This window comes from Agelaius phoeniceus, assembly GCF_051311805.1.
Source record: "Agelaius phoeniceus isolate bAgePho1 chromosome W unlocalized genomic scaffold, bAgePho1.hap1 SUPER_W_unloc_1, whole genome shotgun sequence".
NCBI lineage: Eukaryota > Metazoa > Chordata > Aves > Passeriformes > Icteridae > Agelaius > Agelaius phoeniceus.
This window is the reverse complement of record NW_027509866.1, coordinates 5,114,669-5,138,396: the sequence shown is the minus strand read 5'-3', so window position 1 is coordinate 5,138,396 and position 23,728 is coordinate 5,114,669. Positions and strand designations below refer to the sequence as shown.

The following is a 23,728-nucleotide window of genomic DNA, read 5'->3' as shown; positions in this document are numbered from 1 at the left end:
TTAGACAAATGTGACCCTGTAATACACATAAACACAATTAGGTTCTTGTATCAGGATGCTCATCCTGGAGTGGGGGCAAAACAGCTCAGAACAATTCCTGATTTGCAAAGCTGTCAGTGGTGGATGGAGAAGGGAGGTCAGGCTGCTCTTGGTGCTGAGGAAATGCTGAAACCAGCCTGACTCATTTCATCTCCTCCTGTCCTGGCTGATCTCCCCTCTTTCCCCTTCCACCCATTGGCTTTTGTCTCCCACCAGGCCCCCAGTGAAGAGCCTGGCTCTGTGTTCTCCATCCCCTCCTCGCTGGCACTGCCAGGCTGGGATGAGGAGCCCCTCAGCCTTCCCTGCTCTGGGCTGGACAAGCCCAGCTCCCTCAGCCTCTGCTCACAGCCCAGGGGCTCCAGCCCCACCTTGGAGGCCCTTCCCAGACCCTGCTCCAGCTGCCAGACATCTTTCCTGCCCTGGGCAACCCAACCCAGGCCACAGTGACCTGGAGAATCCCCGTCCTTGATGTCCTGGTCACACAGCCCTGGCCCCTTGTCCCCATGTCAGGCTCTGGGGTGGATCCTGTGGAACATCCTTTGGTGGAGGCTGTGGTTCCAGGTGGGCCGGGGGGATCCCGGGGGACAGGGACCCCGCTGGGCATGGACAGCATTGGACTTGTTGGGAGAAACTGTGAGGGGGAGCTGGGGCAGAGTGACCAACCCAGTGACCTGACACAGCCCTGCTGGGATGGCACACAGCCCCTCTGGGATGTCACAGCCTGCTCTGTGATGTCACAGCCCATTCTCTAATGTCACACAGCTGGTCTCTGATGTCACAGCCAAGTCCGTGATGTCATAGTCTGCTCTGTGATGTCACAGCTGGCTCTGTGATGGCACAGTTGGCTCTGTGATGTCATAACTGATCAATGACCTCACATCCCCCACTCTGTGATGTCATAGCCCACTCTGTGACCTCATGTTACCAGATGATCAATTGCCTACACCAGCTGAGCTCACACCTGGAGCTTGTTCTCCACATCCCCAGGCCTATGGAAACCACACAAGGCCCATTGTGTGAGAAGGGGAATTGGAAGTTCAGCAGCCTCAGGGTCCTGCCAGCTCAGCCAGGCCCACTGGAACATTGGGGTTTTCAAGTTTTCAATATTCTGGGTAAGAGAGTGAGGCAGTAACAAAACGTCTACACAGCAATTAGGAAGGGCAGACTTTGGCCTGTTCAGGATGCAGATTTGGGGAGTACCAAATCAGGTACTGATTTTTTTAAAGAGAAACAGCCCTTAAAAAAAAATGGGGTCTGGGATGGGTGGACACATTTCAAGAAAGTAATTTTAAGGGGGAAGGAGCAGCCTGTCCCAGTGTGGCAAAAGATGAGCTGGTGAGGAAAATGACTGGCCTTGCTCCACATGGAGATTTTGTGGGAACTCGGGAAAGAAAAGGATACATGAACTTTTGACAGAAGGTCAGGCAACTTAGGAAGGGTTTAAGGATGTTGTTAGGTTATGCAGGAATAAAAGATCAGATGTGAAAGCTCAATTAGAGCTTAACCTGGCCACTTGTGCGAAAAATAATAGAAAATGTTTCTATAAATAAATTAATATCAAATGATAAGATAATGAGAACCTCTACTCTTTTTTGAGTGCAGTGGGGAATACAGTAACTAAAGATAAGGAAAAGACTAAGTTACTTTACACTTGTTTGTCTCAATTTTAAATATAGGACAGGCTGTCCTCAGGACAAGTGTTCTCCTGAGCTGGTGGATGGGCACAGGGAGCAGAACAGCCCCCTGGAATCCAGGAGGAAGCAGTTGCTGACCTGCTGAGCCACTCAGATGCTCACAGGTCTATGGGATCAGATGGGATCCATCCCAGGGGGATGAGGGAGCTGTGGATGAGCTCCCCAAGCTGCTCTCCATCATTTACCATCAGTCCTGGCTCAGCAGGGAGGGCCCAGAGCACTGGAGGTGCCAGTGTGAGCCCATGCCCAGGAAGGGCTGGAAGGAGGAGCTGGGGAACTCCAGGCCTGTCAGCCTGACCTGGGTGCCTGGCAAGGTTATGGAACAGATCACCTTGAGTGCCATCACAGGGCACCCACAGGATGGCCCAGGGATCAGAGCCAGCCAGTGTGGATTTCAATATCTGCATTGATGGTCTGGATGAGGGGCTTAACTCCAGCATCAGCAAATTTGCAGATGACACCAAGCTGGGTGTGAGTGTGGATCTGCTGGAGGGTAGGAGGGCTCTGGACAGGGCCCTGGACAGGCTGGATCCAGGCCCAAATCCAGCAAGGTGAGGATTACCAAGTCCCAGTGCCGCGTCCTGCACTTTGGCCCCTGCAGCGCTACAGGCTGGGGACAGAGTGGCTGGAGAGCAGCCAGGCAGAAAGGGACCTGCAGGGACTGATGGACAGCAGGCTGGACATGAGGCAGCAGTGTGCCCAGGTGGCCAAGAAGGCCAATGGCTCCTGGCCTGGCTCAGGAATGGTGTGGCCAGCAGGAGCAGGGCAGGGATTCTTCCCCTGTGCTCAGCACTGCTTGGGCAGCACCTCGAGTGCTGTGTCCAGTTCTAGGCCCCCCAATTTAGGAAGAACCTGGAGGGGCTGGAGCGTGTCCAGAGAAGGGCAACAAGGCTGGTGAAAGGTCTGGAGCACAAGTCCTGTGAGGAGTGGCTGAGGGAACTGGGGTTTTTTATCCTGGGGAAGAGGAGGCTCAGGGGAGACAAGGTGGTGTCAGGGCACAGGTTGGACTTCATGATCTCCAGGGCCTTTTCCAGCCTTGCTGATGCTGGGATTCTCTGAAACCACCCTTGGATGAGCCCTGGGCCTCCTCTTCAGCAGCTCCAGCAGCCCAGGTCCCTCAGCTTCTCCTGGCAGCCCCAAAGCCCATCCTGTCAGTCCTGCAGAGCCTCTGCAGCTCCTCCTCACTGCCCAGAACAGGGAGCCCCAGAGGCAGACACAGCAGCCCAGATGTGCCCCCCTGGCCTGGGGTGCCTCTGGCAAGGGAGCAGCAGCAGGCACTGCAGGAGCCTGCAGACAATTCCTGCAGCTCTTGTAGGATGATCCTGCTGCCCAAGGGACGTTCCCATGGGGCCAAGTCAGGAACTGCAATGGGGAGTGGGGCCAGAGAGGAAAGAGCAAACAGGGATGGGCTGTTTGCAGGGCAGGGAACAGGGCTGGGCAAGAGGAAGAAATTTATATTAGGAAGTGTAAAGAAAGTAAAGGTGAAGCAGAGGAAATGCTCAGGGAAGTTTGGGGGTGGCTGCCAGGCAGCCCTGGCTCTGAGCAACAGCGTCTGCAGTGGCACAGGAAACTCCCAGCTGATGGGAACAAACTTTCTGGCTGAGTGCAGAGGCCAGGACAAAGCTGAGTGGTTTCCCTGGTGTCCCCCAGCCCTGGCTGGCCCCAGGGGCTGATGGCATTTGTGCTCCCTCAGGTTCATGTCCCCACAGCAACAGCATGGGGGTGCTGGCCCTGCTGTGTGCAATGCAAACAGGGGCTGCTGAGGCAGTGCTGCCGTGTCTGTGCCTGCAAGGATGGGGCACCTGTGTGAGCTGGGGCAGAGGCCAGGGCTGCAGAGGGGGGATGTTGTTGGCAGCTGCATGAGGACGCTCTGGGACGCTGCCCTGGGCTGTGCAGCGCACTGGGCATGGATCAGCCCCTGCTCTGCTGCTCCTTCCCGTCTGCCCCAGGGCCCTTGCAGAGCCCCAGCCATGCTGTTTGCCCCCAGCCTGCCCACGGCCAGCCTGGGGCTGCTGACGGGGGTTTCTGTGCTGAGCATTGGCCTGGCCGTGTTCTTGAGAGCGCCTGGGCAAGGAGCCTGGAGCCCCCAGGGCCTGGCCTGAGGCATCAGCGCTGCCCCAGCAGTGCCCATGGCCTGTCCCTGCTGCAGCCCCGGCACTGCCACCCCCAGGGCTGTGCCCGGCCCCGAGAGCACTCAGGCCCTGCAGCAACACCAGGGCCACCAGGGCAGAGGGGCAGGGCCACGGCAGCAGCACTGGCAACACCAAGTGCTGCTGCTGCTGCTGCTGCTGGGCACAGCTGCTGGGCCAGCACTGATCTGCCCCAGCTCTGCACACAGACATTGCTGCTGCAGCTCCAGAGAAGGCAACACAAGGGCATCTCTGCAGAAAACTCTGCTGGGAGATCCTTTAGTTCCTTTAAAGGCACTGAGAGCACAACCCCTCATTGACACAGTCTGTGGCCACAGAGAAGGTGGAGAGAAACAAAATGAGAAATGGAACAAAGATTGACATTTCTTTGTTGACAATATGAAAATGCTAAAACAAAGGAAAAGAACCTCCAAAATTAAATCAATAAGAAGGATAAAGGATAATTTTTATTACAAGTGATTTGCAGAAATTGGCCAGCAGATTAATGTTTTTGAAACCATCCAGTCATCAGTCTCCACACTGCAGCCTTGAGCTCCTGGTTCCTCAGGCTGTAGATGAGGGGGTTCAGGGCTGGAGGCACCACTGAGTACAGAACTGACAGGGCCAGATCCAGGGATAGGGAGGATATGGAGGGGGGCTTCAGGTAGGCAAACATTACAGTGCTGAGGAACAGGGAGACGACAGCCAGGTGAGGGAGGCAGGTGGAAAAGGCTTTGTGCCGTCCCTGCTCAGAGGGGATCCTCAGCACAGCCCTGAAGATCTGCACATAGGAGAAAACAATGAACACAAAACAACCAAATACCAAGCAGGCACTAATGGCAATGAGCCCCACTTTCCTGAGGTTTGAGTGTGAGCAGGAGAGCTTGAGGATCTGTGGGACTTCACAAAAGAACTGGCCCAGGGCACTGCCATGGCAAAGGGGCAGGGAAAATGTATTGGCTGTGTGCATGAGAGCATTGAGAAAGGCACTGGCCCAGGCAGCTGCTGCCATGTGGGCACAAGCTCTGCTGCCCAGGAGGGTCCCGTAGTGCAGGGGTTTGCAGATGGACACGTAGCGGTCGTAGCACATGATGGTCAGGAGGGAAAACTCTGCTGAGATAAAGAAAAGAAAGTAAAAGAGCTGAGCAGCACATCCAGTGTAGGAGATGTTGCTGGTGTCCCAGAGGGAATTGTGCATGGCTTTGGGGACAGTGGTGCAGATGGAGCCCAGGTCGCTGAGGGCCAGGTTGAGCAGGAAGAAGAACATGGGCGTGTGCAGGTGGTGGCCGCAGGCTACGGCGCTGATGATGAGGCCGTTGCCCAGGAGGGCAGCCAGGGAGATGCCCAGCAAGAGGCAGAAGTGCAGGAGCTGCAGCTGCCGCATGTCTGCCAATGCCAGCAGCAGGAAATGCCTGATGCAGCTGCTGTTGGACATTTACAGAGCCTTGGCATGGGGATCTGTAAAAAAAATAATCATAAAATAGTTTGGCTTGGAAAAGAATTTAAATATCCCAGCACAGCATGGGGGCACTTTCCCCCCACTGCCTGCCCAGGGCTCTGCTGCCTGGAGCTGTCCCTGCCAGCAGCTGCTTCCCTGTGCCCAGGGCTGGGCCCTGCCAGTGCTGCCAGAGCCCAGCCCAGCCCTGGGGGCTCAGCTCTGCCCTGCAGAGCCCTCCCAGCTCAGGCACTGCCCAGGGGCAGCTCTGGCTCTGCAGGCTCTGATGGCAACATCAGAGCAACGCCGAGGAGGCTGGAAAAGTGACACTGATGCAAGCTCTAAGGGGTCCTGTGGTGATTGCTGTTGCTGCCTGGTTTTTACAGATGTCAGAGAAAATTTCTTTATTTTTTTTCTCCCTGAACTGAGAGATGAAAATATACATGAAGATTCTCATCCAGCAACCCACAGCAGTAGATTTAGAAAGCAGGATTTTCCTTTTATGCAGCCCCTCCCTTGCTATGCTCCCTGTATAATCTACTTGGAAATGTTCTGCAGTTCAATGCCATGCTGGGAGCAGTCCTGAACAATGCAGCATCCTCCCCACACAAGGAGAACACTTCCAAGCCTCACCAGCTGTCTCCCCCCACCCAGATCTTGTCCCCCAGTGCTGGGAGCAGCTGCCAGGGCTGGCTGAGAGCTGTCCCTGGCAGGCAGCAGAGTCCCTGCCCCAGCACAGCGCCCTGGGCTGCAGGACCCTGCTCTGCAGGACAGCCCTGGGCACCCCTGGCTGCTCTGCACAAGAGACAAGCAGAGAATGTACTCACAGGCTCTGCAGGCATTGGCATGTTCCAGCTGCAGGAGATGGCTCCAGGAGCTGCAGCTGCACTGTCCTGCAGACAGAGGTTCCTGTGCCAAGGGCTGGCAGTGATTGTGCCCCAGGCACTTCTCAGCCCCTTGCCAGCCCTGACTGATTGAAGCTCTCTGTGCCTCTGGGCTGTGCCCGCGCTGGCTGCAGGCAGTGCCCCAGCCCTGCTGGGCTGGCACAAGAGCTGCTCATCAAGAGAAATGTGCTTTTGAAGCTCTTCTTGGTGAGCAGGAGCTGCCTCTGTGCCAGGAGCCCAGCCCAGCTCAGCAGCACAGACACAGCACAAGGACTTTAATGAGCCTCTGGGGCTTTGTGCTCAGGCCCTGGACTTCAGTCCCTGAGAGGGAGCTGAAGAAACCTCTCCAGAACTCCAAGGCAGAATCCAATTCCAAAGTTTCTTGCACTTTTTATGGGTCCCAGAGAGGGACACGACTGAGCAAGTGTCCCCAGGCCCCAGGCAGAGCAGAGAACTGCAGGCAGTGATGACAGGTGGGGACAAAGAGAAGCCAAGTCTTGGTGCCCTGGGGCTCAGCAGGGTCTGTGCCAGCAAGGGCTGGGAGGAGACACCTTGTCCTGAGGCCCTGGGGCCTCCTGGCACAGCCCCAGCCAGGCTGGGCACTGTCAGCCCCTTGTGCTGCCCTCAGCATCCCCCCCTAGCCCACATCCCAGTGGCCTCAAGGATCTGCTGCAAGGAGTCCCTGGGGAGCCTTGCTCAGCAATGGCCCTGGGGGCTCCTTCATGCTCCCTGCAGGGACTGCAGGATTTTCAAAGGACTTTGGCTTTGGCTTTTGCCTTGGAGTCTCTGAGAGGTTTGTGCAATCATGGCCTCCAATTATCTGCTGTAATTAGTCCCTGGAGAGGCTTTGTCAGTAACAATACTCAGTGGGGCTCATTAATACTTCAGGGTACTTCAGATATTTGAAGGTACTTGGTGTTTCCCTTTTGATACAGACTCTGTGAGAAGGATTGTGCAATCATGGCCCCAATTATCTGCTTTAATGAGTCCCCTGAGAGCTTTGTACTGACACTCAGTAGTGCTCATTAATACTTTTAGATACTCAAGATTTTTAAGGTACTTTATTGATTTAAGAATACTTTTAGGTAGTTTCAAGGATTTTCCTTCCTTCATTGAGTCTCTGAGAGGTTTTTGTGCCATCCTGCCCTCTAATTCTCTCCTCCAAGGAGTCCATGAGGAGCCTGTGTTGGGTATCTTCCCCCTTTCTCTTTTACAACAAAGATGGAACTGAAAGAGTTTTGTAAGACTTTCTCAAAGCATCCAAACAAACATGGGACCATTAACAATACAACAACAACCACTAAGATAATTGATAGTCCTGTTTTAGCTAGACATCATCCAACCCTTCAGTCCCTTAGATTGGATGAGTTTTTTTAACCAGTCGTCGTTTTCCACTTGAAGCTTCTTGAACCCTTCCTTCAGTACCTGAATGCTCTTGTGGATTGACTTGCTGTGGCTGGAGAGGTTCATGCAGCACATGCCCTCAGAGTCTACACAGCCATGCCCATGTGCCCAGAGTAAAAACTCTATCACTGTTCTGCAAGGTGGCGTGTCTGATGGTCTCTGTGTCTGAGAGCAGCCACTCAATGTGAGGGAGGCAGCATTGGTTTGCTTACTCAACAGGCACCCAGGATGGTCTGATTGTCCTAAAGCTTTAGCTGCAGCCACCCAAGTTAGTAAGATGGAGGCTGCTATTCTTTTGTTTTAACTCCAATAGATGACATTATTTTTGCAATCAGATTCAAAGTTGTGTGTAGATCTTTTTGCTCTGTTTCTCTGGCCATTAATCATTTTTGTGTTGGGTGCCAGCAAGGTAAGCCTTCCCAAGCTACAAGGTCTGCCTTTGATGTCTGAAGGGACACCTTTACAGGCCATGGTCTATCCTTGCAAATAAGAAACACACCCTGCAGAAAGTTGAGTGGGTAGCTACTGGACCAAGAAATCATGGAAGAGGCGTAATTACACCATTGGCTCTGGTTTTTGATGTGGGATGGTATGGGGAGATGTCTCTCCTGATAGTTTCTTTTTTTCTTGTAATTTTGTGTCTTTCACCCTCTTCCCATCTCAGATGTTAATAAAACCTTACACAAAAGTCCATTTTTACAGAGCTGAGAATTTCTACCCCCTGAGTTTGAGTGGTGCATGCAGGAGCTTCTGGGTCCAGTAGTCCCAAGCACCGACAGGGTTGCACTTCTATTTGCTGTCAGGATTGTCACCTGGCATACTGAAAATGGCACCCTCAGGTATTGGCCAGACATCTGTAGGCCACCCCAGTAGGCAGGTGGAGAAGGGGTCGTCAGGGCTAGCGACAGACAGGCACAGGGTGTCTTGTTTCATGGCTTTGCTAGAGTTATCCATACACTGTGCTTTGTGTTTTTGAGGGCTACCCATCCACTCGCGAGGAGCATGGTTGCAAACAGGCTGAGGAAGGTGAGTAGAAGCTTCCTATGTGTCATCTTCAAGAGAATTGTCTAGTCCAGGTGCTAGAGTCACTGTCTGGTGGGTTTTGTCTTGGGGTGGACTTGGGGGTTCCTTTGCAGAATCCACACTCAGTGGCTACAGGTAGGGCTTGATGTTCTTAGCTGGGATACACCAAGGTCCTTTATCACAACTGGTCTCATTGTGGCAATTTGGCCTTCAGGTCCTTTGATGTTATGAAGTTCTGCACTTTGGAGACTGTCACTGTCACCTCCAATCTCAGACAATATTCCTGCAATAGATGTAAACGCCCAGTTAGGAGCCCATTTGGAATGTGAGATACCTGTCACGTCTGCTCCCATGTCCACAAGCCCTGTCAAAACAATCTTTTCATTGTTAAGTTCCAGAGTGCAGGTGATTTTTGGTTGATCGCGATTTATCACCTGGGTCCACATCCCTAGTGTAGTGTCATTGGCATCCTCTTTGGGGAGTATTATGGCTTGTGCAATTGTTAGTTCTTAGGGTATAAAACAAGGTGGGTCGGGAGACAGGGCCAGCACTGTAATTTCTTTTTTTTCACTGTAATTTCTTCACTGTGAGGCCACTGATAGTACGGAGGGCAATACGAAAAATCCTTCAGTCCTTGATTGGCAGTTTCCTAAGATTATTAGTTCACAGGGCCAATCTTCAGGCCCCAGCTGTCCTGTCAATATTGCATGGGCAAAATAGTCAGTTAAAACAACAGACTTCATACTCACCAAGACCCAAGACAAATTTTGCCCCTGGTGGTGTTTGGCAACTGGGAGACGAGGTGCTGGAGTTCAGTGCTCCATGGTCTGTAATAGGTGTTTGTGCTACTTGACCTTTGTCAGTTGTAGGCATCGTTGGTTTGAACATTTGTGTCACAGTGTTAGGCTGCCTTGCACTCCAGTGGTAGTTTTTTTGACAGCTGCTTGATGTAGTTACCTTTTGAGAAATTCCACTTAATTTGATGTTGATTTCTGTTAGGGACTGGATAGTCCCTTCCCCTCTGGAGACAATCTTTTCTAAAATGTCCTTGTTGAAAACACTGGAAACATATTTTTGGGCCCCGTAGATGTTGCTGGGGCCCCTTAAAGGGGAATTGCATGGCCCCTAGGGCTTCTACAACTCCTTGCCCAATGCCTGGGCTTGTACAGCTGCTCTGTGTTCTGTTGTTCTGAGGCGATTACAGGCCTCAGTCATCTGCAGGAGTGTGGGTTCCAGCTCTAGTGGAAGGGCACACAGCACTTTCTTACATTCTAGGTTGGCACTGGCAACTCCCAATGATTTTGGTAATTCATTTTGAGCTTTTTATCCTGGACTTGTTTCTCTAGTGCCTGTTTAAGGTGATCAATAAATTTCATGTAGGGCTCTCCATGTTCTTGTCTTATGTTTACATAGTCCAAATTGGGGGTGCTACCATCCAGTACCTAGATTAAAGCTTTCAAAGCCATCTCTTTGATATCATCCAATACTTCTCTGGGGATACCTGCTGCTTGATCATCTGGTAGGCTGTGCTGTCCTTCTCCAGCTAGATGGTTGATTGTCAATTCTGCCCTTACCTCATTATTAGCATAATCTGCTATTAATTGATTTAGTAAACACTTCCATCCCCCTTCCTACAGGGTGTATTCTGTAGGTGACAACAACAGGGTCATAATATATTTTATATCATAGGGGGTTAAGATGTGCTGTAAACATGGCCCTCATTAGGCCATTAAAATAAGATGAGTCCTTTCCATGGTCTTTATCTGCCCTACACAGATCCTTGATTTCCCCATAAACCAATGGCTGATAGCTGGGATTCTGCCCCCTTCTTTCATAACATACGTTGGCAACAAGGAGTTTTGAGACTATTTGCCAGTCTCCTTCCTTACCTGGAGGCATGGCCCAAGGTGAAGGTGGAATGATTGACAGTGGGGGCGTGACCCACAGTTGTGGGGGTGGAGTCTGGAGGTTCATTCAGGGTGGAAGAGAAGGCTGTGGTAGCAGGAAGTGGAGGAGCCAAGATGGAGGGAGGATGCTTGGGCTCCCAAGCCACATTCAGGCTCCTTCCGTCTTGAGTCTCCAGGGCATGATGCTCCAAGACAGCGTGGCCATTGCCATCTTGGACCATCGTGGACGGTCTGAGACAGGCAGGTTTGAGGGGAGGTCCCAAGTTAGGAGTGACCAACAGATCGAGTTTTCGAGACACTGCTTGCTGGTGAAGGGTCTCAAGGATGGTGTGGAAGATGGGGAGCATGCGGGGTGCAATGGGGTCCCTTTTGATTGAAACATTGTACAGTTTAACTCCCACTGAGTCCCAAAATTCAGTGGTATGGATTTCGTGAGCAGAGGCGTCTGGAATATTTTTAATGATCCACCTCATGATTGATTTTAATTTGTTCTTTGAAAATATTTGGTCATGATCAGTGAGAATTAACTTAAAGCATCCATATATGCTGCTTTCTAATTTGGACATCCGGCTGCCCATTTTTCTCTTTCTCCACCTTATGGGGAAGAGCCACCAGAACACCCCAAATCAGTTATGGGACATGGGTGTATAGTGTAAAAACACAGTGGCAAAAAGGGCAGTAAATGTTTTGCATTTCCCCAAACCCACCTGCAATCCTATGCAGGTGAAACCATTTTTGTCCCTGCTGATTCTGGGCAAGGTCTCTCGAAGCAACGATGAATCCGCTTGGCCCGGCACAATCCAAAATCCCGGGGAGCACTGGCCTATCCATCAGCTAACCCCAGCTGACGTGACTGACACAGGGAACCCGGAGTGTCATGGTCCCTGTTTGGGCGCCAAAGGTCACAATGAGGGTGGCTGTGACAAACCTCTCTGGTTCTCTGACTTCAGGGCAAGGGTGGCAAAAACGAAAAGGAGAAGGATCAATGGAGTTGTTTAAAAGGAACTTTAATAACAGGGTGAAAATCAATAAACATGGAGAAGTCGAGCACAGTATGAGGGGCAGGATCCTAAGACCCAAGACAAAGGGGAGCAACAACATGTACACATGGGGGTAGAACACTCTGGAACAATAACCCTATAGGGGAAACAAGTAACCAATAGGGGAGGAGAACTTGGACAAGTTAGCATAACAACACTAAAGGCTTATGGGCGAACTTTCAAGCTCACCTTAATTTAAACAAATGATTCCCAGGGCTTGAAACTCACGCCCAGTTCTTCCAGGGTAAATCTGTCTGACTCTGAGTTACAGCTGGGCTAACTCCCACACCGCAGCTTTGCTCTGGTCCTTTGGGATCATGTGGCCCAGCAGAGCCACAATGATGTCCTTGGTTCCATGAGGCTCCACAGTGTCACAATGGTGCCTTGGATCCATGGTACCCTGCAGGGTCACAGTGTCCTCTGCATTTCAGAAGACCCCAAAGTGTCCAAATGGTCTTCAGGGTTCCTCAAGACTCCACCATGTCACAATGGCCCCATGGATCCATGGTACTCACAGTGTCACAATGATCCATCCCCATGGTTCCACAAGTTCCCACAGTGTAACAATGCCCTTTGCCTCCACAACGCCCTGCAGTGTCACAATGGCCTCCGTAGGAAGGAAACAAGTGAGCCCCAGTGGTGCAGGGGCAGATGAGAGGCAGTCACCAGAGCCAAGGCTGGCCAGACATGACTGTATTGGTCGATTTTTTTGGAGAGTAACCCTTGAATATATGGAATTTTAGAGGTGGAATCCTAATTTCAGCCATGTGAGCTTAGACAAGAAAGACAGTTCTTTTCCATAGGAATAAAAGCACAGAGCCCCAGTGCTTCACGGTCAGATGGGAAGTGGCCCTTGGCATGTCTAATTCAGTGGAACCTGTCAGACAGCCCCCAGGAGGCCAAGCCAGGCAGACTTGTTGAATGTTCCCTTGATTTCATGGATTCCCACACTGTCACAATGGTCTCCTTGATTCCATGAGGTCTGGCAATGTCACAATGGCTTCTTGGTTTCATGAGCCCCAACAGAGTCACAGGGTTCCTGTGGCTCCATGTAGCCCCGCTGTGTCACAATGGCTCCTTGTTTCTATGGGCCCCAATATTTGATCATTGACCCTTGCTTCTATTGGGCCCCTGAGTTGCACAATGGTCTCCTTGATTCTATGAGGTTCCGTAATGTCCTTGGACCTGCATTGTCACAACTGAGCCATGGCTCCATGAGGTTCCGTAGTGTCACCGTGGTCGCTGTCAGAGGCTGGATGAGATCCATGTCCCGAGACACCTTGGGATGCTCGGAATGCCCGTGTGGGGCCAGGGCCAGGTCAGGCCTTGGTTTGTGGGGGGACAGAGCCCCGCCCCCAGCCCTGGCAGAGCTGTCAATCACACAGCAGGGGCGGTGCTAACCCAGCTCTGATTGGCTGAGCTGTCAATCAATCAATCACACACCAGCAGCTGGTGCTACCCTGGCTCTGATTGGACAAGCAACTGGCAGTCCCACCCCAGGGGCGGGGCCATGAAGTCCCAGGGGGTTAAAAGCCAGAGCAGGAGGCCAGCCCAGGGTCTGGATCCTGCCTTCTGCTGGGGTTCCTCTGTTGGTGATGCTGGAACTCCGGCTGTTGGTACCTATGTATGTGTCTTTCTACGGATTTTCTGTCTTTCTGTTCTCTATTTCTTCTCCTTCTAATGCTGCTTACCTGGCACATTTTTGGGTAGATTAACATCTTAAGGGTTAACGGTTTTTAGGTTAAATGGGCTGAGTTTATGAAGGTAATACTATGATAAGCATTTTCTGTTGAAGTGGATGTTGTATTAAACCCTTTGCAAAAGTTCCTTGATTGTCTATATTTTGCCAGTAAAATTTGGTGTCATTTTGACCTCCTAGCTCAGTTGCTCAGAGCATGGTGCTGGTATCACTGAGGTTGTGGGTTCAATCCCTGTGTCGGCCATTCACTTAAGAGCTGGACTTGATGATCCTTGTGGGTCCCTTTCTAAAAAGAAGAATATTCTTTGCATCTGTTCATGTTGAGAATATCTGGTGGGTGTTTCTCTTGTGCACCAAACTCAAGGAGAGGAACCTTTGGTAACCCCCAGCATTTTAGTGTTCTCAGGTGTTACAGCCCTGCAGGCTCACAATGGCCTCTTGTTTCCATGAGGCCCCACAGTGTCACACTGGCCCCTTGGTTCCATGGCCCCAGCAGTGCCACAATGATCCCCTTGGTTCCACAACTTCCCACAGTGTCCCACTGGCCCCTTGGTTCCATGAGGGTCTGCAGTGTCACACAGGTTTATGACATTTGTCCTTGCTGCCCCTCACATCCCAGTGCTCCACAAACAGCCCCGAGGCAGCCGTGAGGGACCGGCCCTGCTGTCCCAGGCTGGGCTCAGGGCTTGGCCTTTCTGCTTCCCCCAGGCAGCCCAGGCCTTGCTCAGCATTGCAGTTCCCTGCTCAGAGCCTTGGGCTCCCTGCAATCCTGGCCTCAAGGATCTGCTCTATGCAGTCCCTGGGGAGCCTTTGGCCCTCCCTGCCCTCAGTGGGGCCCAGTGATGCTCCAAGGGACTTGGAGTTTCGCTTCTGATTCCTTGAGCAGCTTCTTCAGCCTTCTCTCAGTGCCTGAGGGTCCTGGACTCAGCCCCAAATCCCTTGTGGGGCTCAATAAAATACAGAAAACTCTTGGGGGTGCTTTGTCTTCCTTCAGTGGTCTTCAAGTCTCCAGGGCTTGTGCAGCTGATTGGAATGAAGTTGGGATTCTTGTAAGGAGGAAATTTAACGTGCACCTCATGACTTTTCTTCTTTAATCAAGTGTTTATTTTTTTTAATTTTTCAGGTCAGAGAAGAGCAGATAGAAGCATTCCCCAGGTGATCTTGATGCTTGTCCTAGGGTGACGTTATGATGCTTGTATCCCCATTCATGTGTTCTGTTAATGTTGGCTATTATGTTCTGTACCTTTAAGACCGGCTCTGAAGAGGGAAAGTTTTGTTTTGGTTTTCTTATCAGCCTGGCGGGACACAGAGACTGCAGCTTTTGTTTTTTCTGCTTTTGCTTTTCGCTTTGCTCTCTCTCTCGCTCTTGCTTGCTTCGCTTCTGCTTGCTTTTGCTCATTAGCTAGTTTAGCTAAACTGTCCAATTTCTTCCTGGACTGTTTCTCCTTTCCTTTTTCTGACCATTTTGAACCTGCTCCGGACTGGGACCTGGGAAACACCAAGATCCTGCACCTTGTGGCCTGCAGCAGCTGCCCCAGCGCCGGAGGGACTGAGAACAGAGTGACCACCCCCCAAAGAGAGACTTTCTTGATTTGTCTTTTTTTTTTTTCAGAGAAGTGTCATCTGGTATTGTTCATTTTGTGTGCTGGGGGTGCTGTGCCTGTTAAATAAACAGGTTCTTTCCACTCCTCTACGAGGAATCCTTCCCGAACTGGTTGGGGGGAGGGGCTGTGTGGGTTTGCGTTCTGGAGGTGCCCTAATTTTGAAATTCTCCTCCAAATTTGCCCTAAACCACGACAATGTTGAATGTCTCCTTAGGCGGTCTGGGCATGGAGAAGAATGAGCCCCTTGAGGGCTGACCCTGTTTGGACCAGCTGCTCCTCACCCCCAGCCTCACCGTGTCTGACATGGCCCACCTGGCACTGACATCCCTGTGCCCTGCAGCAGAACCTTGTCCCTGAGCTCTGCAGCTCCATGTCCCAGCCCATTGCACGATGTCCCACCTGCTCTCCTCAGGGCTCTGCCTGCACACAGACCCAGGAGAAGTTTTCCTGTTGGTGAGGAAAGAGTGGAAAAGCCTGAGCAGGTTTCCTGAGCAACAAACCCCACTCAGGAGCCACCTGCTCAGTCCAGGCTGCCTGGAATGGTGTCACCTTTCTCCAAAGGACAGTGTGAGCAGAAATGATCTCTGGAAGCAGAATTCTCTGAGTCTTGCAGCTGAATTCTCTGTCCCTGTCCTTTCCCTGGATCTCTGTTGCAGATGGAAGCTGCTGGTGCCATCCTCATCTTTAACCTCCCTTTGGAATGCAAACAGATGTTCCCAGGTGTGTTAAGCAGGATCTTCTCAATGTTTCTACAAAACTTTTGTATTTTTCATGGAATGAAGGGGCCATTTTGGGGTGACATGGAAACAAGGTGTCAATTGTGACCCTGGGGTGCCATGGAACCAAGGGGCCATGGTGACACAGCAGGGCCACATGGATCCAGTGGTCCATTGTGACACTGTGGACCCAAGGAGACCATGGAGACACCCCCAGAGCCTCATGGAACCATGGAGTCCATGGTGACCCAGCGGGGCTGCCTGGAGCCAATGGTCCATGGTGACACTGCCCATCCAAGGAGGCCATTGTGACACTGAAGAACTTCATGGCACCAAATATCCATGGTGACACAGCAGCAGGGCATCACGGGAACCAAGGAACCGCTGCTGGCAGTAGGGAAACTCATGGAACCAGGGCCCTTGTGGCACTGCAGCACCAACAGAGCTGCTGGACCTTGTCCCCTGGCCCTGCACAGCTCCTTGGGAGGCACGGCAGGAGCAGCACCCTGGCAGCCTCGGGAATGCCCCTCTGGGATCCATGGCACACACTGCCAGGGGCTGGAATTCCAGTTCCCAGCCAGGAAAAGATGTTCCTGCCCTTGAAAACAAAGCTCTTAAGAAGGAGCCAAAAGCCAAGTGGAGCAAGATCTTACAGTGACATTTCACTGCCAGCCTTCATAACTTCAGCCATGGTTGTTGTAGCTCCTGGATGGGGAATTAAATCAGGGCAGGGTCTTTGGTGGGAGCTGCCCTGGGTCAAGGGAGACACTGAGAGAGAAACAGAGCAGGCAAAGAGAGGCAGGAGAGAAAGGAGGACACAAACACAATCAGCTGAGCAGGTGGCACTCTGAAAAACAAACCAGAACTGATGGAAAATGAATGAGACAGAAACCAATAGTTCTGAAAGTTTTATTTACTATCAAAATACATCCCACACACCCAACCCTCCACAATCCCGATCCCACACCCTCAAATGTGGATCCCACTTCTCCCAATCTCTATCCAATGCCATCTCACCCTGGAGGCTCTGGAATTCAGTAATTTTGGCATGGGGCTGAGTTTTTTGAGGTGGGATTCAGGCAATTTGAAGTGGGATTGAGCCCCTTGAGGGTAAGATTGACTTGTTTTCAGTGGGACTGAGTAATTTTGAGGTGACAGGTCAATCCATCTTTACTTTTGGAGTGCAAAGTTATGCAGAACACTTCCTGAAATCCCCCAAGAACCCCCAAATCTTCCAGAATATGTCCCAAAACCATAAATTCCTGCTCAAGTAACTGTTAACTGATGGAACTTGAGACTTCTTTGATAAATTTCTTTTTTTTAGTCCTATTTCAGGTGTTTTTAAATAATAAAGAAAAATCAAGAAGAAATTGGGGCCAATCCAAAAAGATAAGCAGCCAGGTGTCTTCTCAACACAGATCACAGGGAATGTGGGTCACCAAGGCTCTGCCCAACGTGGATCCTCCCAAGGGGGATGAAGCTGGAGCCGTGCGTGAAGCTCTTCAGCACTTGGGGCATTTGCAGGGCTTCCCCTAACGGTGCCTCTGTTGGTGTTTGGTCAAGTGAGAGCTCTGGGTGAAGCTCTTCCCACACTGAGGACACTCGTAGGGCCTCTCCCTGGTATGGATGCTCTGGTGGGTGACAATGTTGGAGTTTTGCTTGAAGCCCTTCCCACAGTCGGGGCAGCAGAAGGGCCTCTCCTCGGTGTGAATCCACTGGTGCTTGAGGAGATGGGAGCTGGTCTGAAACCTCTTCTGACACTCGGGACACTCGTAGGGCCTCTCCCCAGTGTGGATCATTTGGTGGATGATCAGCTGTGACCTCTGACTGAAGGTCATCCCATATTCCCCACACTTGTATGGCCTTTCCCCAGTGTGGATTCTCTGGTGGTGGATCAGGCTGGAGCTGTAGCTGAAGCTCTTCCCACATTCCAGACACTCGTAGGGCTTCTCCTCGCTGTGGATCTGCTGGTGGGTTATGAGGTTGGAGTTTTGCTTGAAGCCCATCCCACAGTCAGGGCAGCGGAAGGGCCTCTGATCCGTGTGAATCCGCTCATGCAGGAGGAGACTGGAGCTGATCTGAAACCTCTTCTGACACTGGGGACACTCGTAGGGCCTCTCCCCAGTGTGGATGCGTTGGTGGATGATGAGGGCAGAGCTGCATCTGAAGCCCTTCCCACACTCCCCACACTCGTAGGGCCATTCCCCAGTGTGGATCATCTGGTGGCTGATCAGGGTGCTGCTCTGCCTGAAGCTCTTCCCACACTCCAAGCACTTGTGGGGCTTCTCCCCATTGTGAAGCTGCCCATGGACCACCAGCTCTGAGCTCTGGCTGAAGCTCTGTCCACCTTCCTGGCTCAGGGTGGGTCTTTCCTCCTCAGAGCACCCTGGACTGGCTTTGCAGCCCCTCCTCCTGTGGGATCTCTGGGATTTTCCTCCCCATTGGATTCCTGTGCCATGGAGCCACTCAAAACAGCCTCTTCCATGAGGTTCTGCTACAGAGATTTGTCCTCCCTGGTCTCCATCCTCAGCTTCTTCCCTGAGGGAGGAAGGACAAGGAGAGGATGGGATTTGTCTCCGTGCCACAGGGAAGGGGAAGGAGATCCCCCCAGTGCATCCCCAGCAGGACGGGGTTGGCAGCAGGGTTGTCCTGCAGCCGGGGGCTGTGCTGGGCTGGGAGATGGAGCAGGAGAGAGGGGGAAAGGGGCACTGACTTCCTCCTCACCTGCCTGGGGCTCATGGAGCATCTTCCTTGCAGCCTTCTCCTCTATCCAGCCATGGTTTGGGAATGGGAAATCCTGGTTTAGGAAAAATTCAATGCATTACCACATTGGGTTAGCGGGTTCCCCCTGCCCAAGTCCATCTCTACAAGTCACCAGCTATCTGGGGTCCATAAAAACCTCCCAAACACCAAGATTCAGCCCTGAAAATGCCTCCCAGCAGTTCCCTGTCTCTGGTCTCTCCCATTTGGCGTTCGGGGTTCTCCCTGTCCCAGCTGCTGGGGGTCAGATGTATTGGGGGTCCCCTGTCTACCCAGTCCCTACTCTCTCCAGGCTGCTGGGAGTCCCAGCAATCCAAAAAGTTCCCCTTTTCCATCTCCCCACTTAGGGATGCCGGGGGTCTTGCGGTCCCAGGGTCCCTTCTCCCTTTATTCTCTGCTTTGGGGTGCAGGGGCTCCAAGGAGTCCCCCCTGCCCCTCTCCAGGCTCTTGAGGGTCCCCCCAATGGCGGCGCTCCCCCCTCTCTGGGCTCCCCACTTTGGGCTCCTGGGGGACACAGGGCTCTGCTCCTCCAGGCTGCCTCTGCCGGCAGCCACCACCGGGACCCTCCGATGTCCCTCGAAGGGGCATTTTCTGCTCAGCTTTGGAGTTCTTCGTTCTCCAAACATCCCCCCCAAAAATACCCAACCCAGGGACCCCCCAGTGTCCCCCCAAGGGGCATTTCCTGCTCAGCTTTGCAGTTCTTCGTTGTCCAAACATCCCCCCCAAAAAACCCAACCCAGGGACCCCCCAGGGTATCTGGGCAGAGCTCCCCTGCCCAGGGCACCTGCGGGATGGGGGGGTGATGATCCCACAGGTGGGGGCTGCGAATTCAGGGAGGGCTCGACCTCTTGGTTCCTTCTTCTTTCCCTGATCCTCCTTTGTCCCTCCTCTTCAATCCCTCCTCCTCCCTAATCTCACCTCTTTCCCCTACTTCCATCCCTTCTGGCTCTCCCCCTTCATCCCTGCCCTTCCCTCCCTCCTCCTCCTCCCCCAGCAGCAGCCACACTCTCGGTGCCCCGTTCCCGCAGCCCTCGCAGCCCGCGGCAGGAGCAGGGATGGAGCCGGGACAGGTCGGGATGGGCAGCGTGGGGCTCTCGGCTGCTCCCAGCCGCTGCGGGCGGGGGGAACCCGGCCCGGGCCAAAGGAGGGGCAAACTGGGCAAACTGGGGGCTGCACATCCAAACTGGGCCTTGCTGGGGACCCTGGCTGGCCACTGCCAGCCCTTGGGGCTCCTCTCGGGAGATCCATGAGGGGGGAACGCAGAGAGGGGTGGGGGATCGCAGGAGTGGCGTCTCTGGGAGGGACTGGGCTGTACTGGGATCATACTGGGAGTGAGTGGGAGGCTGCAGGGGGCAATTGAGACCATGCTGGGGGCAAATGGGATATACTGGGAGTGAGTGGGATCATTCAGAGGGTGACCAGGAGCAGCTGTGAACAACTGGCATCATGCTGGAAGGAACTGGGAGTCACTGGGTGCATGCTGGGCATGATTGGAAGCAACTGGGCTTCTACTGGGATGAACAGGGATCATGCTGGAAGTGACTGGGATCATACGGGCAGTGAGTGCAGCTACACTGAGGCTGACTGGGAGTGGCTGGGAGCAAATGGGATCAGGCTGGAAGGAACTGGGACTGACCTGGAATATGCTGGAAGGAACTGGGTGAGACTGGGAGTGACTGGAACAAAAGTGAGGCTGAAAGAGAGCAACTGGAACCATGTGGGGCACAACTGGTTCATACTGGCAGTGACTGGGAGCACACTGGGATCATCTCTGGATCATACTGGGAGGGACTGGACTAATGATGGGAATGTCTGAGAGTGACTGGGAACACACCATGCACATCATCCCTGTACTGGGGGGGACTGGGAGCAACTGGGAGCACGCTGGGAGCAAATGGCATCATACTGGGACTGACTGGGTTGATCTAGCTGGAGGCAACTGGGACCATACTGGAAGTGATTGGAAGTTACTGGGATTATACTGGGACCATACTGGGAGTGCTGGCATGTGACAAGGATCATACTGGAGGTAACTGGGCTCATATTGGTGTAGAAAGGGAACAACTGGGATCACACTTTGGGCTCCTGGGAGCAACTGAGAGAAACTGGGATCATGCTGCAAGCAAACTGGAGGGACTGGGAATGACTGGATGCGTGCTGGAGGCAACTGGGATATATTGGGCATGACTGAGATCATCCTGGGATAACAAGCACAAGACCACTGGGAGTGTCTGGGAATGACCACGGACATGCTGAGGGCACCTGGGATATACTGGGAGTGTCTGTAACCATACTGGTGATGACTGGGAACACACTGGGAACAACAGGGACCGTGCTGGGGAGAACTGGGACCCCATGCTGGGGGCAACTGGGAGTGAGTGGAAGTGACTGAGTCTACACTGGGGGTAACTGGGCATGACTGGGACCATGCTGGGAGGGACTGGGATCATCTATGGAGTGACTGGGACTACAGAAGGGACAACAGGCTTCAACTGTTATCACACTGGGAGGAACAGGGAGCAACTGGAACCATGCTGGGGGCAACTGGGATCGTACTGGGTCATACTTGGAGCAACTGGGACTGCACTGAGGGTGACTGGGAGTGGCTGTGAGCAACTGGGATCAGTCTGGAAGCAACTGAGGAAAACTGGGACTGACTGGGAACCTGCTGGGAGTAACTGGAATACGCTGGGAGTGATTGAAACCACAGTTGGGGTAAACGGGAACAACTGGAACCACACTGGATGATAATGGGAGCAGCTGTGCCCATGCTGGGGTCATACTGGAACTGGCTAGCATCATACTGGGAGTGACTTGAAAAGTATTAGGAGTATCTGAGAATGACTGGGATCCTACTGGAACCAGACTGGGAGTGACTGGAAAGGTGCTGGCTATGACTGGAACCATGTTGGAGGTGACTGGGAGCAACTGGGCCCACACTGGGAGTGACAAGGGGTCACTCTGGGCATGACTGGAATCATACTGGGAGGATCTGGGAATGACTGGGGTCATACTGGGAGTGACTGGAACCACACTGGGGGGAGGGGACTGGGTACAACTGGGATCATCCTGGGAGCCACTGGGATTACAGCAGGTGAGAATGGATCCTGACTGGGGGGTACTGGGAGCTACTGGGCCCATGTTGGGAGGAGAATGTGGCACATTGGGAGCAACTGGGATCAACTGGAAGGTACTGGAACCATGCTAAGGGGACTAAGGATACAACTGGAGCAACTGGGTGTGAGACTCTGTCCAAAATTTCCCCCATCTGCCTCACGATTGTCATTGGGGACCACTGAAGAAAAGACCCCCTGTCTTAAATCTCTGGCCCTGTAGGAGAAAGTTCCATGCTAAGGGCCCTGAGGCCTGAGAGCATTGCTAAGCTATTGTTTCACAGGTGTGTTTACTGTATGCTACACTGAGCTCCATGAAAAGAAGAGCAGGACATTCTGCCCTTTTTGCAACAATAGCTCTGGGATTCTTCCCCCACCTCTGGCTGGACTTCTCTCGAGTTTTGGGTGGTCCTCCAAAGAAGACCCCTCTCGCTCCTTTGCAATCACCGTGACAGACAAACTGAGATGTAAGAAGCCTCTTCACCAGCGAAAAACCGAGACATGAAATCCCTCTGTGAGAAGGGCCCCTCTCACACTTTCCAAGGACCGGGACTGAGACCCCCAACCTGGGGGAGGTGTGTGGGGGAGGCAAGCTGACCAAAGCAAGATGGATGTTGCAGGTGTGAGCATTGGAGCACAAAGACAATGGCTCTCGCCCACTGCTGAGAACATGGACTGTGTGTACCCTTCTCTAAATACCATTCTTTCCCCCAAAGATACAATAGACTACCTTTGATTCGGTTTCAAGATCTATTCCCCTTCCCCCATCAAAAGAGAGTATAACCAGAGTCCAGATGGGCGGCACCTCTGAGATCTGCCTGGACGTGACCTGGTGAACTCCATTGGCTGGACATGGAAGGACTTCGCCGTTCTACGTTTGGTAGCTCTATACCCATTCCTTCCCTCCCTCTTTTCCCTTATTTTTTCCTTTTTTCCCTGCTTCCTCCCCAACACATTTTTGCTGTGGTTATTTCAAAAGAGGAGCATTTGTTTGGATTATCCCTGCAAACCCCCTTGTACCATGTCGGTTCTTTTGCACTCTGAGATCACGAACAATCACAAAACTTGTTTGTAAGGATGGATCGTGGCACCAGGTCACTGTGGCCTGGGTTGGGTTGCCCAGGGCAGGAAAGATGTCTGGCAGCTGGAGCAGGGTCTGGGAAGGGCCTCCAAGGTGGGGCTGGAGCCCTTGGGCTGTGAGCAGAGGCTGAGGGAGCTGGGCTTGTCCAGCCCAGAGCAGGGAAGGCTGAGGGGCTCCTCATCCCAGCCTGGCAGTGCCAGCAAGGAGGGGATGGAGAACACAGAGCCAGGCTCTTCACCGGGGGCCTGGTGGGAGAAAAAAGCCAATGGGTGGAAGGGGAAAGAGGGGAGATCAGCCAGGACAGGAGGAGATGAAATGAGTCAGGCTGGTTTCAGCATTTCCTCAGCACCAAAAGCAGCCTGACCTCCCTTCTCCATCCACCACTGACAGCTTTGCAAATCAGGAATTGTTGGAGCTGTTTTGCCACCACTCCAGGATGAGCATCCTGATACAAGAACCTAATTGTGTTTATATCTATCACAGAACCATCTTTATCTGAAATTAATTTTAGTATGTAAATCACTTGTGGGTGGTGGACTCATCAGATGCAGCTGGGACATTGTGCATAGCTCAGGGAAGAGCATGAGTGTTATTGAATTGTGTCTTGTTCAACCATGGTCTGTGGGCCATGAGGAGAAACTTTCTGTGCCTCTGAGTCTCACCAGTTCCTGGCCCCCAAAGGACACAAACCTGATGAGTTGTGGTTCCCACTCCAGTGGTGGCTGCAGTTGCACCTCCCTCCATCCCCAGAGCAGAGCTCGCTTGTCCCAGGTAGTCCCTGGCAATGCAGGGATGAAGGAAACAGGACAGGCTGTGGGGATCAGGGGCAGGGCAGAGCCAGGGAGAAGAATGACTTTTGCATTTGATGGAGCTGTGCCTTCCCTTGGCTTTGTTGGCTGACAAGAAATGAACATCCCTCTGTGTCTCGGGCAGCTCCTTCTGCAAGGAAAGCAGGTGGGAGGAGAAAGCAGCCAAGGAGCTGAAAGCTGCAGGTGCAGCCTGGGCTGGAGGGAGCTCAGATTTGCACAAGGCTGCTCTGAGTGCCAGGGCTTGGATGGGGGAAATGGTGGGGTGGGGGTAGGGACAGAGTCTGATTGATTGTCAGCCATGAAGGGTCTTGATTTTTATATCTATTCAAACTGCATGAGGAGGTGCTTGGATTCAGTGTCAATTGGAGATTGCAGATATCGATGAATTAAC

General features: G+C 52.7%; 2 protein-coding genes across 2 annotated transcripts in view; both read right to left on the bottom strand.

The window, feature by feature from the left end:
* The window catches only part of LOC143692459 (uncharacterized), a 515,676-nt gene that overhangs the window by 271,459 nt on the left and 220,489 nt on the right, over positions 1-23,728 (bottom strand). Inside the window, 1 exon segment of the mRNA XM_077172693.1 lies at positions 17,082-17,921. Within this exon segment, the coding sequence (XP_077028808.1) occupies positions 17,082-17,921 (840 nt within the window).
* Positions 4,365-5,297, bottom strand: LOC143692522 (olfactory receptor 14J1-like). The gene has a single exon (XM_077172765.1). The coding sequence runs from the start codon at positions 5,295-5,297 to the stop codon at positions 4,365-4,367; it is 933 nt and encodes a 310-aa protein (XP_077028880.1).